An 18,093-nucleotide genomic window follows, 5' to 3' on the forward strand; every position below is an offset into this window, starting at 1 on the left:
CGGACGCGCTTGACAGTCCAAGGGAAATAGGCTTCAAGGTAGAGATTAAGTTGATTTAGGGAAGCATGCCTATTCAGCATCATTTGAACATGAACATTAACTTTGGACTGCAGAACGTGTAAAAAAGTCTTTTTATACACTATATACAACAAAAGCATGGGACGACCTTTACAAAGTCTCTCGCCCAGAAAATGCAACCCACTATAGTATAATTAATCCTCTGACAATACCCACCACGAGTTCAAGTGTATGCAAAACAAAAAAAAGAAACGAAAACGCTAGTCAAGGTTGAAACATCAAGGCTTTGCAAGTTGTTCCTTGCGATAGAAGAAGATGCAGAGCACGTTGATGGATAGCATGAAGAGGAGGCAGACCCAAAAGTCTGCCTTTTCCAAGCCGGCTACGACGCCAGCGGAGAAATCAGGGAACACATCACCAGGGCCCAACTTATCCGGTGCTGTCGCGCGGGCGAGCATAGTCGCAATGGAACCGACCACCTGAGCGGCTAGAAGTGTGAAGGTGACGTGGAATCGAGTCATTGTGTGGAGGAGGATCATTCCAAACCCTGTATTGGCGTGAATTAGTTTGTGTTATGGTTAATTCGCGAGATGAAAACCTACCGACACCCTGAAGGGAATCCAAAACTCCTAGCCAGAGCCATAGTGCTCTACCAAGGATAGCTCCGGCCACGGGACCACCGGCCCAGGGGATATAAGAGGCTATGTTGGAGGTTGCCCACAGAATTTGGGCCCATCGAGGAGCACCAAGACCAATGGCAAATATCGGGATGAACCAGGCGTGTCTCTTGGAAAAGACGTGAAAGACCCAGAGAGCTCCCGCCCAGACGACGATGAAGAAGAAGAGGACAAGGAGCACGATTTGCCACACGGGTGCATGCTTGCTGGACCAGAGATAGAGCCAGTTTCGTCCGTACGGTGCCGACAGCCAGTAGTTTGATATGAACACCATGTAGAAAAACCACTGCAAAATACAACGTCAGCAATCAAAATTAGCTTGAGGGAGGGACTGGATGAGACGTACAAGAATGATGCGACGGCGGAAGAGTGATAGGTAGAATGTCGGCACTTGACCCGGTGCTTGTCTATAATATGCAGGAAGTCCAAAGAAGATCAGGGCTCCCAACAGCCATAGAAAACAGGCGAGTCCGACTCCGATCCCGAGCAAAGCGCCTGGATCGGTCATGGCGAGGCTGAATTGCGTGCTACCCTTTTGATTGAGACTTGCCATCCAGCTACCCCAGTACCAAAGGAAACTGATGAACAACTGCTGGGTGCCCTGGATGATGGTGGCTCTGTATATCCAAGACCTCAGAGGTGCTCCACCTGGAGAATAAAGTCAGATAAGTTCCATACTTCTGAGGAGGGTTGTTGCATACCTTCATCTCCAAAGTTGAGGGCGAAGAAAATCGAACCACTCGAAGATGCAAACGAATACAAGCCGGTTCCCACGTTTTGTAGCCATGTTTGACTTGTGCTGTCGTGGATGGAACCGGCAAGACCGACAAACAAAAAGGCAAACCCGTATATCTGCGGGTAATTAGCTTGTGACCTTGTATGACAGGTAGAGGAATGTCAACATACAAAGAAAGGAATCGTCAACACATAGACTGATGGGACTAGACGGAAAACCATCCACCATATGATCGAAGAGGCAAGATAGATGGATGCCAGGATGTATAGCTTTTCGGCCGTCTGTCCAATCTCACCGTTCAGGAGTGTGATCTGGTACGAGTTCAAAGCGAGAATTTGGCCCTAAAGAATGCTGTCAACGGCTATAATGAAAGTTTATGGTGGAGGTTAACTCACAATAGCGAGGAAGATGGAGTACACAGGCCAATCACCGAGCTTCATCAACATGAAGCGCTTCAAACCCGTGGGGGTAACATGGTCGTTTGGAAGAAGGAATTGCCTGGTATTTGGGCCTGCACCTGGACCAGTGATTGTCGGGGTCTCTGGTCGACTGGTGTCATGAACCTTGAAGCGAAAGACAGAGGGTGCAGGAGACGGCAAGGGGGACTTGCCCAGTTTGACATTGCGGTATCGATTGAACCAGTCTTTTTCGCTCTTCTCGAGGAACTCCTCGATGCAGAGCTGGTCATCGGAGTTCTTGCCATTCAGATCCGCAAGCTTCTTTTCAAACTTAACCGCGTACTCGTTGTTCGCATCCGTGAAAAATGGATCAACTTTCTGGAGGTTGTAGTCTTGTTTTTCTTTTACTATACCATCGACGCTAACCAGACTCATCATTGATGCCCTTGCCTCTCTTCGGCCCAACAGGCCGTCTTCTACACCGAGAACTGGTGTGCTGGCACCTGATCGAGAAAAATACATAGTCGGTGTTCCAAATGGCGACGGACGAACACTGCCGTCCTCTTGGACGGCCCAAGAAAAGGGCTCGAGATCTTCTCCGTCGCTTGCCGCAGTGTAGACCATTCGTGAGTCTGCGAGAGGGTTGGAGGACAAGGGTCTGCGTCTTGGGTCGGTATCTGGATCGGGCTCGTTGTCGGACATGCTTAGACTCGAAGACAGATTCGTCGGCAAGAGAACGTGGTCAAAGCCTGGTCGAGGTCCAGAAAGTCTCATATCAGTCATCATCGGCCTGCTCGGCGGGACAGACACGGTGTGGCTGCGTGATCGACTCTGTTCGCGACTGTTGTTTGAGCTCGACGAGACTTTGGGATTGCTCTCTGGGACAAGGGTGCTGCCACGGGAAATCCTCCATGAATTGCGATCGTGGGGTTTAGAGTGCTTGGCGTGCTTTTCTATTGAGGTAGTTTGTAGCATTTCCAGATCCTCAACCCACTGTACTACGGGGAAGCGCTGCTTGCCGGATCGTGCACGCATGAGCGCTCGTGTCTCCTGAGATGATTTCAGAGCGTCGTTAATGGCCATCTTGAACTGTTGGATAAGATGTTTGGTTGTCATAGACTCGCTAGAAGGGGTTAGTCTGAACATATCGTGAGGGAAGGACAACTCACATTGTGTACCACCATCCTGGCATCTGCCCAAGGCCACCAACACTAAAGAAACATAGGTTAGCACTGGCGGTAGATTCAAGCCAGGTCAGTCATACCGTGATCCCACGCCCAACGCTCCTTTCCGTCCAAATTCCACGGCCACCAGCCCGAACGGTTCATCACGTGAAGGAATCAAGGCGAATTCAGCGCCACTGAAAATGAAGGGCGGTAGTGCAGTAAACTCTGGTCTAGAATAGACCCGCCCAGGATAGAGCTCTATGAGTCGATTCAGTTTCAAGGCGGCAAACCTTCCATAGAGATCAATGACTGGACCAATGCACATCAACTGGACCTTCGGATGAGCGTCTAGAATGGAGGGGAAGATGTCTGCAATCAGATCCACGCCCTTTTGCATAGACCAACGACCAACAAACACAAACAGCTCGGCCTCTGAGTCAACTTTGAGCCCTGCCCATTCTTGCGCTTGTCGCTTGAGTGCGGCACGATTGGCTTCAAACTCTGTATCGATGATAACGTCGTCGAGATTGTTGTTTGCGTTATGATCCCACTTGGCGATGTCAGATGGATCGGGGTTTGGCAGCGCCCCAATGTTCTTCAGACCCCAGAAAATAGGATATCTGGCGTAAGATCTCTTGCCATATTTCTTGGAGACACCAACAGCGCCGAATCCGTTTTGGTGGATTTTCAGATAGTTGGCAGCTCCATGAAGCAGGTTAAATACCTCGCCGAATTGCACATACTTCTTCACCAATGCATGGTCAAGGTTATAGACACTGCAAACCTCTTGACTTTGCTGTGGGGTTTGCATTGGCCAGAGTCCTTGGAATTCAGCATTATGCAGAGACAGGCAGCATGGAATCGTCTGTGGTAGAAGATAGAGGGGGGCAACGGCGCCATGGTAGTCGTTGATGTGATAGAGGTCGATAGTCGGAAATCTCCTAAGAGCTTCGGCAATACATTGATTCCAAGTAGAATAGAATATAGCCGAATCCAGGTCATCCATACGGGCAGGATACGGCTCTGATTTGGACTGAGCTCGGAACACAGGCGCGTCTAACAAGACGTACGTGATATTTTGCAGCCGATGATACTGGACGTCCACTTCGTAGTTGTTTCCAAGAACGGTGATTACCATCGGCTCACGGGGATTGTCCTTAGGGTAGTCAACTCCTCCAACACATGGGACCACCCATATGAGATCCTGCTGGGTCAGATGTTTCCCCATTAGCTGGGCCATCACACCGAGCCCACCAATCTTGATCTTAATGGCCCAATCCTCAATATCGTATTCCATCGTTGCAATGAGCACGGTTCGTCGGCGGGTGTTTACCGTGGCACCGACGACGCCTCCACTTTCAGATGGGAACGGGCCCACATTGGTTACAGCAAGTCCGGGGTTGGAGTTCCTGTCACTAGATCGATGAGCGGCCTTCTGAAAGACGCTCACCAGTGGAGCGAAGGTTGATCTTTTCTCGGTGACACCGATTTGGTTGAATTTGACCTGGGAAAAGGCTTTCAGGTAAACATACACCGCACCGACAGCAGTGGTGACAGGTACAATTGCTAGCACGATAAATATCGCCAGCTGAATCCACCTGGATCCTGTGGGCGTAGCGTAGACCTTAAGATCGCCGTCACCCACCGACAGCTTGAAGGCAAGGTATGGCGAAGGGGGTGGGATGGTGACGTTGAATACATTGCTCAGCAGCGTTACTGGAGGGACCTGATCCAGAACGTTGTCTCCGTCGATGTCCCCAAATACCTGTGTTTGGTCGGGTAGGCCGTTTTCGTTTAATCCCCAGGCGTTGAATGCAATCTGCACGGGCCATTCACCCATGAAGTGAATTTCCCACAGGCCAGTGACGTTGCTAAGAGCCATTTTGTTTGAATAGCCAGCGTCATATCCGAACTGGTTGAACTCGCCTTCGATGAAGAGATTTGGGAAGCGACGTGGGGGCTTATATGCCCATTGCGTGTCTCCATGCTGCCAGTGAGCACTGCTTCCGGTCAACTTGCTCCAGTATTGGGCAAGGATGTGTTCTCCTTCCCAGGCCTGGTCCGCGGTACCGGTCCAATTTTTGCCGGGGATCGACGTATTGAAGCCGGTGTATGTCATCCAGGCTGTGAATGTAGCTCCAAAATCCAGCGAGTATCGCCACATATCTGCACCAGGGGCCTTCGGCATTACCGAGAAGGGCTCAGTCTCAGACGATGGGTTGTCGAACAGTAGCGTTCTACTGTAGTTGGCCAACTGTGGCCAGACCATCGGATTGTCTAGCTGTCCGATACGGAAAAGAAAGTGGTCGACGGACTGCCCGACTCAATTAGTATTGTGACTTTCTCAACCTGTGTAGCGAGGAATATACTCACACCTGTGGATTGATTTCCATTTGCTGTAGTCACATTGCTAAGTGTGACTCTGTGAACCCCTGGAAATACCTTGCCCAAATCTACCTCATAGCGGAAAACGCTAGTGAGTGCCCCCGGCCATGTCACAACATCACTCTCTTTAATCGATTTACAAGAGATCGAGGTTGTGTCAAGCTGCGGGCTCTCGTCGTGAAGAGCTTTGGACGTGATAGTCAGCGAGTTGGTGATATCCTCGCAATCCATCTTCTGAGAGAATTCGAAGCCAATTCGCACTGTCTCCCCACCTGTTCCCTGGGGCACAAGTCGAGCGTCATGGCCTGGGGAGAAGCGCGTTATATATGGGGAAGGCTGAACGAATTTATCCTTCGGAACAAAGGCTTTGAAACCCCAGGCCGGCATAGTAAGGTTGGGATGACACCCGTTGGGAACGTGAGACCCTTCCAATCTACTCATTGTCAGTAACAGGAATCAATTTCAGAGTAGCAATAATACCCAAGCGTAATCGAGCTGTTGGACAGCTTAAATTCCTCGAACGGTGGAAACAGGCTTTTGACCGTTGTTCCCGCGGCAAATGGCGAGATCAAAGCGTCCTTACTGCTGCAGTTAAATTGGTGTTCAACTGTTTGGTTGTCATTAGAATACACCAGCCAGACGCTCTGATTCCCCTGGCCTTGGCCGTCAAAATTCTGCGCATCCGCAAAGCGCGATCTTAGGACACTCCACATCCCAGTCTCAGTCGGGGTCCCATTACTACCTGGAAGGTAAATGTCGAACGTGTGGTTAGACAATTGCTGCAGGTACCATCCATCATTCAGAGCGGGATAGTTTTGACGCATCTCAAACATCATTTTCATCAGGCCTCGCACGGGGTGAGAAGGATCGCGATGATCGAGACTGACGGAATCATCTTGACATCCGGTCAAGGAGCGGTCGAGCGGGAAATCAACGTATTTCGATGACCCCAGCTTGTAGCATCCATGAAGCTGCCATGCCTGAGCAGATGACATCGGTCCACGACCGAAGACATAGTTGTCGGCCTGGCTGTCCAGTACGTAAAAATCCTGTTCCTCGCCCCAGGAGAGGATGGGAATTCCAGGCATGACCAACGTAGCGACGTACAAACCCAGATTCTGCTTGTGGGTACCGTGTTTGATCCCTGGCCACCTGAAAACATCCTGATTCGTGACACCAAACAGGTGACGAGGATCGAACTTGCCGGTGTTCGTGTTGATCATATCGTTGGTCTGCACAAAGCCATTCCAGGTCTCCACAAAGTTGACGGGTGGGTCGCCTTCTGCAGTGTAGATACCGTCTAGACTGAACGCGACGATGTTAGCATGAGTAAATTGAAAGTGGCGAGAGAGGGAGAAACTAACCCTAGAAAACGGCTCAGACCACGATATAATGTGTAGTGGAACGCCGCCCCGTCCAACGCGGACCTCTCCGCGGGTCTCAAGAAGAGATCTTCATCTGACTTGTCTGTCTTGTTCGTCATCATGAACGCTTCCGTCAAATTGGAGATGGTTTGATTTGTCTGGTGACCGCGACCGATATAAAGCGAGCCATAAGAGTTTCCCCCCACAATCTCTCCGGGAATGTAGAAATTGTCCTTTCCCACCTGCTTGGCACAATCCCGCATGTACTCGGACCATTCTCCAAGCGAGTCAAGGGTGACCTGGAGAGCCTTGTCAACGCGGTATCCGTCGATATCAAGCATGGTGATGGTTAGACACGAAAAGTGTTTGATCTTGGCTAGCACGTCTGGCCGCCATCCGCGTAGACGATCCTGCACAAATGCGAATTTGGATATTTGTCCTTCCCATTCGGTGTAGTTTCCAAAGGCGGCAACTTCTCCATACTGTAGAGCTCAGTCAGTCATCCTTCAATATCGAAAGAAAGGGAATGCTTACCTGATCAAATTCACTATCCCGACATGAAGGACCAAGGGATGTGGTTGTCAAGCCGGATCCGTCATCATCCCAGAACCGAGGATACTCCCAGGGACATTCACTCTCAACTTCATTTCCAGGCTGAAAGTCCCAGTATCGACGGTTGGTCTTCCATACATAGTCGTACTCACTGGGATTAATCGGCGCGGACTGGTTCAAGAAACCCTGGAAACCGATAAGGTCGCCCATTCTATTCACAATCAGCAGATGACACCGGAGGTTGCGCAGATGGATACATACGTTGCAAAGGTATTATCAAACAGAACATACATCCCCCGTCGATGCGCCTCGGATATCATTGTGCGCCATTCCTCGATCATACCAAAATGATGGTCCAGAAGAGTCAGGTCAAGCGGGGAGTATCCATCTGCGGCCCAGGGGAAGTTGATATAGGGTGTTCCAGCGAGATAAACGCCCTAGATATGATCAATATATTTCCCACAACCAGTCTTTCTGAAGCAAACAAACGCACCTTGATCCCCATTCCCTGAAGATAATCAAACGTATCAACCAAACCAAGAACGTCGCCGCCATGGCGAAACTCGTTGGAGGTCAAGATGTGTTCCCACTGTGTCTCATTTGCATTATCGTTACTCGGGTCGCCATTTACAAATCTGTCGAGGAATATCGTGTAAAAGGGGAATCGCCAATTTTCTGGCGAAGGGTTGTATATGTGGTCATCCCACTGACCGGAGTAGTCGAGAGGGTGTGTTGCTGTCTGATTTTGGTTGAGATTCCAGTTTGCTTCCTCTGGAAGATATGGCAGGGATTGGGCAGTGCGTATAGATAGTGCAACAATGGCAAGGTAACGAGTGATGGAAGTGAGGAACACCATTCCGCACAGTGAATGCCACTAAAATGACATTCACAGAACACGCTGTTCGAGCCTCAACTACAAAAGAACAATCACAGAGTGCATACCAGGAAGAAAGTGATAACTCATAGAAACAGATATATTGAACCATTCATAGGGCTCAGATGCACAAGGGAACCATGTGGAAGATAATGAATACTTTGGAGCCGCCTAGACCTATGCAATGGTTGAATCTGAGTGCGAGAATACCAATCACCGTTTTGTAAATCAGCATAGATGGAGCCATCAGGCGAACCGCTGGAGATCCGAGCCAGCCTTTACAGCCTCACTCTACATAAAAGTATCTCTATACTCACGCTAAGCGATTGAGCCGTCCTAATTTTGGACGATGGATCCCAAGCTGACATGCATCGGTATACTCCGTACGAACTTCGTGGTCTACAGGATGCCCGAATATACGAAGTGGATCATTGTTCGATAGCGTTGCATGAATGGAGCATAGTTCATACGTGTTTGATGCAAAGTTATACGAGGTTTCAAGACAAGTCGGAAGTAAATCACTCATAAAGTGTTGAAATTATGCCAGATCGGGTATCCCGCTTAATAGTAGATAGGACACGTCATTCCTGATACAGCCCTAGCAATTGACCTATGAGAAGACGATGATAAGGGGTGTGGCCCGTTCCTGTCTCGTTCCTGTCTGGCTGTTTTTTGTTTTTTTTGTTTCACGGCGACTCCGTTCCCTCGGCATCTGTGCCCTCGATTGAGATGAGGCTGTTGGAGTCGGGAGATTGAGTCGAAGCCCGATCGGGCCGATAAAATACACAAATCAATAATACATATGTAAATGTATTACATATACGGTATGGTATACATATACCTCACCGTATATTGTAGATCATTTTCATATATGACAATTGTCAATTAACTTTAAGTAACCTTTTCGTCTCTGATTCCTCTTCTTTGACCTATGCAAACGCCACCGACAATGTGGTGGAAGATTTTGGCGGTTGCTGCCATTGGGACAGTACACGCGGCTTCCCGAGACCAATGGCTCAGTCGGTCAGTCTACCAAGTGGTCACCGATCGCTTCGCTCGATCCGATAACTCAACCACCACTTCTTGTGATGCAGCACTGGGAAAGTATTGTGGTGGGAGTTTTCAGGGCATCATCAATAAGCTAGATTATATTCAGGAACTCGGGTTCGATGCAGTTTGGATCTCTCCAGTGCAAAGCCAGGAGTCAACTCGCACGGTGGACCTCTTAGGTATGGCCATCGTGACTGTCAACAGATATAGAGAACTAAAGATTGGTGTTAGCATACCATGGATATTGGCCAAACGACCTGTATTCCATCAACTCCCATTTTGGCACTTCCAATGACCTCAAAGCGTTATCCGCAGCGTTGCACGCGCGTGACATGGTGAGTCGCCAGCCGCCATATCTACTCACGAAAAGCTGACCTGAAAAATAGTACTTGATGCTGGACGTTGTCGTTGGTGACATGGCCTGGGCTGGAAATGCCTCCACTATCGACTACAGCACGTTCAATCCATTCAATGATCAGAAGTATTTCCACGACTACAAGCTACTTTCTGAGGATCCCACAAACAAGACCTGTGTTCTGGATGTAAGTCTGTCATCGCGTGTTATGGGATCATTGCTAAGCCTTCATTAGTGCTGGATGGGAGACAACACAATGTCGCTTCCAGATTTGCGAAACGAGGATCAGGAAGTCCAGCAGCTTCTGGGCACCTGGATTTCACAGTTGGTTTCGAACTACTCCAGTATGTGGATATGTTTCCTATCTCTCCAACACATTGAATAACAGTTATCCTTTGTAGTTGATGGCTTGAGAATCGACAGTGTCTTGAACATCCCCCCCGTCTTCTTCTCCAATTTCAGCAAGGCAGCGGGCGTTTTCACTATGGGTGAAGGTGCCACAAGAGACGCATCTGGTTACTGTTCTCTACAGCCCAGTCTAAGCGGACTTCTGAATTTTCCGTTGTGAGTAGCTCATCAAGATGAACGGAGGGCGTGTTGACCCTTTTTAGGTATTATATCCTCTCAGAAGCCTTCAACACAACCAACGGAGACTTGAACAGGATTGTACAGTCCATCGATCACATCAGGACACAGTGCGACGACGTACTACCCCTGGGAACTTTCACATCGAATCAGGATGTCCCTCGCTTTGGCTCATATACTTCAGACATATCGGTAAGTTGAGTGCATCCAGTATTTTGTCAGCATCTATTCACATTTCACTCCTGATTAGCTGGCTCGCAACATTCTCACAATCAACATGCTCGCTGACGGTATCCCCATCCGTATGTTGCGCCCGCACGAATAGAAAAAGCCAAAAAAACTGATAAAACACAATCCAGTCTACTACGGGGAAGAACAGCACCTGTCAGGTGGATTCAACCCTGTCAATCGGGAGGCCCTATGGCTTACCAAATACTCGATGAACTCGACCTCCCTACCTTTGCTAGTCCAAGCGTTGAATCGCATTCGATCATATGCGAGCGGCGACGGAGAAAAGTTCACGGTCGCCCCAAAATCAGGGGGCGACTATCTATCATACCTCTCATTACCAATTTACAACTCAACAAACATTTTGGCCATGCGCAAGGGATTTACCGGTAACCAGATTGTGAGTGTCGTCTCCAACTTGGGAGCCAAGCCAGCCACCAAAGCCACCACGAAAATCACGCTTGGCTCCGACGGCACGGGATTTTCATCCGGACAAAATGTGACCGAACTCTTGTCCTGCAAAACATTTGTGACTGATGCAAGCGGGAACCTTCATGTGGACCTCAGCTCGGATGGAGGACCTCGGGTGTACTATCCTACTAAAAGCTTGAACCGAAGCCCCAATATTTGTAGAGATGACACCCAGACATCGACAACCTCAGCAAGTCCAAAGACTTCCACCAGCACTGGGATTGCTTTATTCGGCTTGTCGTGGGAGATTCGGACATTGATAGTCACGGCTGCATTGACTACGTCCTACGTTTCCATCTAATTCTCTAGACCGCCATTCTGTTTTGAGCATATTTCCTCCGTATTAGTTTTCGATTTTGTTGACGTTCTTTTGGATGGTTTCTGCAATGATTTTAATATAGACGAGATGCTCCATACATTTAATTCTATTGTTTTCATATTACATGTGAATTAGCATGGAAAATAGGAGATATGTCGAGTAACAACAACATAGAAACTTCGTACTTAAGTCAGGATTTCAAGCTTTTGACTATTGCGCCTAACACAGTAAGACGGCATCTAGACCTACTAGTGCATGCCGTCTTACATGCCGCCTTACATGACCGGTATTAATTCACGGTTGTAAGTAACGATACAGTACGAAAATAGAGTTGCAATTATAACCTCCAGATGTCGATTTCCAGCCCTCCGTATTTACTGCACTTCTTAACTCTAACCTAGCGCTGACGTGATAGTAGCCCTTGGATGTTTGAAATGTTTCAATTCTTTATTAGCAAGGACAACAGATCACAATGCGGTTTGGAGACCCGATTGGGAAGATAAGGTGCAATGCTCACTTTGATGGACCCAATGGCTGATGCAGAGCGTGATCCTAGCAAGGACAACAGGTCACAATCACTTGATTGGAAAGATAAGGTGCAATACCCACCGTGATGGGCCCAACACAATAAGGCGGCTGATTCTAGCTGTGCCCGTTTGTTGTTACCCTACGTGGGCACCAGAACGACCCCTGGATTTTTTTCAGTCGCTCCACAAGAGGCTCAGCTCAGGTTGGAGATCATATGTGCAAGGCCTGGACTATCTCGTATTCTCAATGCGCTCAGCATCAGCTGAAAGTTACTGATCTCTGTACGGAGTACATACTGGTTCTTTTCATAATCTGTTTCCGAGTCTATCGACCAAAGACATATATAGACCTTTGCAGGGAAATAATTGAACATTCCCTAAAGCCTCACTCTCCAGTAATTCCATACTTCCATTCGATCAAAATGCGCTACTCATTCACCATCACTGCCCTGAGCCTCCTCTCGTCGGCCTTTGCCATCACCATAACCACTCCGTCATCAGACACGGTGTGGGATTTCTCCACTCCCAAAACTATCAAATTCACTAGCGATCCTAGTGATCCTGAAGTAATTAGCATCATCCTTCGAAGTCAGGATGGCTCCTTCCAGACCAAATTGGCGGATAACGTCCAGACCTCTGACGGCGAATACACCACCCAGCCTAACCCCAGCATTTCCAACGGGTATGTAGAAGAGTAGGTGAATAGAAAAAAACAACACTAATGCCGTTCTGTCATGTCTCAGAGATGACTACGAGATCCAGATAATTGATTCTGCGGGCCAGCTCGCCGTCAGTGACATTTTCACTGCCAAGAAGGGCGCTTCGGATGATGGTACCAAATCTTCGTCTTCTTCTACCTCTTCTTCCACATCTGCTTCTACGTCTTTGCCCACCACCGTCACCACCTCCACTTCTTCTTACACGACGTCCAATGTAACCACATCTACATCCGTCGCGGCCACCCTTACATCGTCCGCGTCTTCAACAGCCACGTCGTCGACTAGTTTTTTGTCTTCCTCAGGCATGATGCAACTCCGCATTGTTACAAGGTGATCATACTAATCCACTTTTATTACAGGCTCCACCACCTCCTCATTTTCTACCTCTTCTTCCAAGACCACTTCTTCCACCTCTTCCGACACTTCATCCACCAGTGCCTCTGCCTCCGCCTCCGCTTCGCCCTCGACTGGTGCTGCGCTGTCTCAGTTCAGTGCTCCCAAAGGAGCCATGGCTGTACTCGGTGGTGCTTTCGCGCTCTTCTATGCCTAGATCATATCCAACAGATAGTATTGTGCCTCAAGCGTCCATAGATTGCATAGCAGAGACTTCTCCTTATTCGCCTCGCCTTCGTAGCCCCACACATGTTTTCCCAGAAGACTCTATGGACGAGGTAAAACTGGTTCGTAACGATAAGTCAGAAATATGCGAAGTTACTGAGCATGAAGAGTTTGTGGTTTGATGCAGAGAAAATAATATTGTCCTTACAGTTCTTGAATGCCTGTTTCAAAATCAAGTTAGCCAAAGATCTTACATATCCCCATCACATCGACTTTGACGATAATTTTATTTTTGGAAGTCATTATTATATAAATGCCTGGTGTACAGCCATCATATCTGACAGAGTGAGGTTCACTAAGTGGCCAGGATCGCGGCATACATCATAACAGACAATCAATTAATGTATAGATTTCTGACCCCCAAAATATAAAAACAGATAACCGCGACACTTAACGATTTTTTTTTCTCATGATGTTTTCTTGGAAAATATATATAGTTCAACTTGCCGCAATCGCAGAACTCAAGCAAATTCGCTATCCATAATGCCCAATTTAGATATTTATTGCTTTATACGTTTAATTTGAAGTACTATTAGATATTGGGAGGTAGAAATTGACCCCTATTCTAATTATTCACATATATACTCTCGGTTCTTCTGTGTTGTATTCTGATATTTATAGATCGCCCAATTTACCTTCTCTTTTGGGTGTATCCACTTTCGCCTTATGACGTATGAAGAAGAGGCTTGGCGTTTTCCCTTTTCCCCCAAAGTTGTTCTTTTCTTGATAACTGTGTTGGCACAAAGCCTTCATTAAATGTGTGAGGGGCTCCCTCGAAACCCTTGAATTGTTTCTTATATCATGATGGTAAACAAAGTTCTTATTCCACGTCTGAGACGCGAAATATCCGAAAATGAGGGACGAAGGCGAACTGCGCGGGCCTGCGACACGTGCCGACAGCGGAAACTGAAGTGTGACGGCAAAAAGCCTACATGCGCCCAGTGCGATGCTCACGGTCTAACGGCATGCGATTATTCCGAGGCAAAAAGTGTTAGAGAGCGGAAGCAGCTAGAGTTGGCTCAGTTGAAAATTGGAGTCTACGAGGACTTGCTTCGGAATATCTCCAATACAGTCGACGAGTCGACTGCCAAACAAGTTCAACGCGCCCTTAAAGTACGTTTAGGTCTGTCACTGCGTGATCTCCCCGCTAAACGACAAATGAGTATAGGACCCATATGGAACATGGAGTGAACGGCGAAGCAGTTCTTCTAATGCTTCATTTTCATCGATTGGCTCTCTGGACAATATTGATACGGTGGGTGAAGATCTCAATCGAAGCAAGGAAAGCAGAGCTACAGGATACATGGGTAAAGATTCTGAAATTGCGTGGATGCAACGGTTGGAGTCGAATGCTCCGAGCCAGAGCAGCAACTCGGATTCTTTAGGGAATCCTTCAAAAGACCGGCTTCTCGTCAGTGGCTCCATCAGCCCAATGAACTATCATCTTGACTACCATCATCTGTCCGAACCTGAAGTGAGGAATGCTTTCGTCCTACCGCCGAAAGCGCTGGCAGACCATCTACTCCATATTTTTCGCACTAACGTCGACACGTCCTTTCCAATCCTCCGATGGGGCCTATTCATGGATCAGTATCGCCGACTTTACTCAGAAAGCTCGATAAACCCCGGAAGGAGGTGGTTGGCTGTCTTCAATATGGTCCTTGCTATTGGTCGGAACTTTTGCCGAGCCTCCCAGCAAGATCTGCAGGATAACGCTGATGAAGACGTGTTCTTTGCTCGAGCGAAGTCCCTGAACATATCGGATACTGTTCTCTTTGGCTATGAGGATCTGCAACAAGTGCAGGTCGAGACTCTGATGGCGTTATATTTTCTGACAGTTTCTCGGGTTAATAGGTATGGTCCCCAAACATCTGTTATAAGGGGATTCGTTCCTGTGGATGCTTTTTTGTGTTATGTATTTCTAACGAACTCATATGTCCTGGAAAATGGTCGGAATTGCCGCACGCTCAGGCATCGCATTAGGACTTAATATTCGAAGAACGAATAATACGTTTGATACGGAATCCAACGAAGCGCGGAAGCGGCTGTGGTGGTCGATATTCTACCTGGAACACCTGCTCTCTGTCATGACTGGCCGAGCCTCTTGTCTTGGAGATGGTTCCTGCTCTGCACCTCCACCGCTGCTCTTTGGAGACTCAGAGTATGGGTTGTCTATTGTTGACTCGATGGAGTCTGTCCAGGCCTACGACCTGCAATGGACGGTCTTTCAACGCGACGAACAGACCGAATCCCAACATACGTTCTTGAAATCTATGGAGCCCAGCGCGTCTCTCTACTTCTTTTATCTAGTAGACTTGGCTTTGATCACGCATGCCATCACCAATCGCGAGCATAGTACGAGCATCTTTCGAGACGGTTGGATTCAGATCGAAAGTCGCATTGGGATTTACAATCACAAGTTAGATCAATGGGTATCTGGCTTACATCCTTCCTTGGCCTTTGAAGACAAGCATGGTAATCAACTCCTCAGGAGTAGATCAAATTATCAAGTCTCGTTAGCATTGCACTATTACAGCGCTCGGGTTGTCCTCAATCGGCATTGTCTTACACGCCCAGAAATTGTCGAAAATAGCGGCATCAGGTTTCCACGATCCCGGTTCTACAACAAAACCTCTTCAGCATTCCTACGTGCTTCTTTGGCGCTCATCGCTGTCCTACCAGATCAACCAGATATGGATTGGGCCTACAATGTCGCCCCATGGTGGGGTTTCCTGCATTTTCTGATGCAAGCCACTATAGCTTCCCTTATACATTTGTCGGTTCTCTCAGTATCAGCGAGGTCCGAGGCTGACGAGGGCGCTACTGGGTCGGTGGAAACGCTTGAAGTTGTTTTTGCCGCGACTAAGAAAGCACTCCACTGGCTTCATTGCCTAGGGAAATCTGATGAGGCCGCTCGTCGAGCTTTTCTGCTTTGCGACAGCCGCATTCGCCGTATAGCCCCTAGCAAGGGCCTGGATTTGAGTGACATACCCCCCACGAGTGATTTATCCCAGACGCCTAGCGCTGTCCACCATCCGCAGCAGGGGGGTATACCAAGAGAGACAAGCAACTGGAAGATGCAACGAGATCATGGCACCGATAACCCCCAATCGCCAAAATCAACGGCCTCGCGGGGTTTTGGAAACAATGAAGGAAGCGAGGATGTACAGTTTCAAGAGTTCGAAGAGGCACAAATATCTCGAGACAACCTACGGGGTCTTTGTGCGGTGCTTGACACTGATATTGCTCTGTCAGAGTGGATTTTGGATCCGACCGACGCAAATTTTGAAGACTTATTATTATTGATGATGGGGCCCGGTGTATAGTTTTCTCACATACCACGGCTACACGGCTACAATGGGTACGATAAACTTGGCCGCAATTCAACTGGTTTTGGAGAAAAATAATCGTCCCAACCGTTTTGCGATTTATTGCCCTGCACGGTAAATTCCATACACAGGAATAATTAATTGTCTAGGTCCGAACGAATTAAAAATGTGAAAAAAACAAAAAACATACAACAGTGAGGATTCGCTGGTGGTCACCCACCCAACTACTAACTCACCGGCGTGTGGCTTAAGTACGGCTGAGCGGACGGGAAGCCCTGTTTTCCACACCCTATGGTCGTATGTGATTTGTATAGCACATGAGAGGACCATAGAGTGTAAATTGTCGGCGCATGAGGTAGCTGGGACTCAAATTCTCCGAACGACTATTCCACGCGCCATAAGCTCTTTCTTACTACTTGCCTGCCTTGCTTATTAGGATTAATGTACCAAGAGAGAGTTTAAACCTCCGGAGAGCCAGTATGTAGAGAGACAACTGTCTATACTCATGTGTATTTAATAGAATGAACGTGTTAGGCTCCAGAGGGAGAGAGGGAGAGAGGGAGAAATATCTACGGTTCAATCGATGGAAGCGAAGGGTATGTATACCCTGCTGTGTAGCAAACAATCTTCAAATAATGGGACCTCATTCTGTAGCAAACAATCAAGCGCCAATGAGATGGTTCAACGGGACCGAAAAGAAAGAGGGTAGTTGACGAGAGAAAGCGGCAAACTGTTTACATCTATCTAAAGATCTTATTAAACATGGTGGTCTGGGGCCACCGACAAACAAAAGACAGTGGTGGAAGAAAAGAAAAGAAAAGAAAAGGAAAGAAAGAGAGAGCGGATCAGGATGATCCTGCACAAGGGAAGAACTGAAAGGACAAAAGCATCAAGGCAAATAAGAAACTCTTCTATCCAAGCTGCAGAGCGAAGATACTCAGTGTTAAGGACCAGAGGGTGCATTGACAGCCCCCCTAGGTACTACCCGATGTCTTCTTCCCCTTGGGGACACGAACAAGCCAGTAGATAAGTAACGCGCCAAAGATATTGGCTATGATGTATACCCACATCAGACCAAAGTTCCGCCAAGCATCAGCGAAATCGCTGGAGATTGCTAAGAGGTACGTGTTTGTTTTACTGACCGTGCAGAACGAGCAGTCAGTGGTAGCCAGGGGATCTTTGAGATACCCGGACCCAGTCGTTTTGATGAAAGGGCCCATATAGTCCTGGCAAGTTTGGTTGGCTGGGAGGTTGAACTTGAGGTACTCGACTGCCTCGCAGGCTGCATCAGCACCCGAAACACCCGTCGAAAGCATGGCTGAGACCAAGTAGGTAAACGGCGACACTCGGTACATGAAGATCCAAAACCCAGGTAGGGCCTCCTTGGTTGAGAGAACGCCACAGAAGATCAAGCAGAGAGAGAATAACAATGTTGCGATATTGCCACCAGTCTCGGCCAGTTCAATCCCTGCGATGACCATGTGTGCGAATGTTGAAGTGAATAACAAGAATGTCCAGATCAGGAGGAACATGAGGGCGCCTCGTTCGCTCACTGCGTCGTCCGGCTCTGCATTCCTATACAAGCCAATTGGATAATACCAGCAGAAGAATATAAATACCGACATAAGTGTGTTCCACGGTAATTCCACCAGAATATTCGAGATCATAAACGCCTTCCAGCTGTACGCCTTGGATGGACGCTCTCGCACCTCGTAAAGAGAA

General features: G+C 48.1%; 4 protein-coding genes across 4 annotated transcripts; 3 read left to right on the forward strand and 1 right to left on the reverse strand.

The window, feature by feature from the left end:
- Positions 1 to 296: 296 nt before the first annotated feature.
- Positions 297 to 8,152, reverse strand: N7517_004011 (uncharacterized protein; the record flags this gene model as incomplete). Its single annotated transcript, XM_056721741.1, has 14 exons — positions 297 to 565; positions 621 to 981; positions 1,042 to 1,343; positions 1,397 to 1,547; positions 1,602 to 1,772; positions 1,827 to 2,952; positions 2,999 to 3,040; positions 3,094 to 5,309; positions 5,369 to 5,813; positions 5,861 to 6,685; positions 6,745 to 7,226; positions 7,279 to 7,507; positions 7,558 to 7,733; positions 7,790 to 8,152. The coding sequence occupies 14 exons, from the start codon at positions 8,150 to 8,152 to the stop codon at positions 297 to 299; spliced, it is 7,158 nt and encodes a 2,385-aa protein (XP_056577991.1).
- Positions 8,153 to 9,101: 949 nt separating this feature from the next.
- On the forward strand, positions 9,102 to 11,160 carry N7517_004012 (alpha-amylase; the record flags this gene model as incomplete). Its single annotated transcript, XM_056721742.1, has 8 exons — positions 9,102 to 9,399; positions 9,452 to 9,555; positions 9,607 to 9,762; positions 9,811 to 9,919; positions 9,977 to 10,139; positions 10,187 to 10,352; positions 10,411 to 10,462; positions 10,520 to 11,160. 8 exons carry the CDS (start codon positions 9,102 to 9,104, stop codon positions 11,158 to 11,160), a joined length of 1,689 nt encoding a protein of 562 aa, XP_056577992.1.
- Positions 11,161 to 12,127: 967 nt separating this feature from the next.
- Positions 12,128 to 12,974, forward strand: N7517_004013 (GPI anchored serine-threonine rich family protein; the record flags this gene model as incomplete). The annotated part of the gene is made up of 3 exons (XM_056721743.1): positions 12,128 to 12,387; positions 12,449 to 12,708; positions 12,784 to 12,974. The coding sequence occupies 3 exons, from the start codon at positions 12,128 to 12,130 to the stop codon at positions 12,972 to 12,974; spliced, it is 711 nt and encodes a 236-aa protein (XP_056577993.1).
- Positions 12,975 to 13,843: 869 nt separating this feature from the next.
- Positions 13,844 to 16,368, forward strand: N7517_004014 (transcriptional regulator family TF; the record flags this gene model as incomplete). The annotated part of the gene is made up of 3 exons (XM_056721744.1): positions 13,844 to 14,155; positions 14,211 to 14,952; positions 15,014 to 16,368. The coding sequence occupies 3 exons, from the start codon at positions 13,844 to 13,846 to the stop codon at positions 16,366 to 16,368; spliced, it is 2,409 nt and encodes an 802-aa protein (XP_056577994.1).
- Between the last annotated feature and the right edge of the window lie 1,725 nt (positions 16,369 to 18,093).

Source organism: Penicillium concentricum, assembly GCF_028827145.1.
Source record: "Penicillium concentricum strain IBT 3081 chromosome Unknown utg000002l_segment0_segment0, whole genome shotgun sequence".
NCBI lineage: Eukaryota > Fungi > Ascomycota > Eurotiomycetes > Eurotiales > Aspergillaceae > Penicillium > Penicillium concentricum.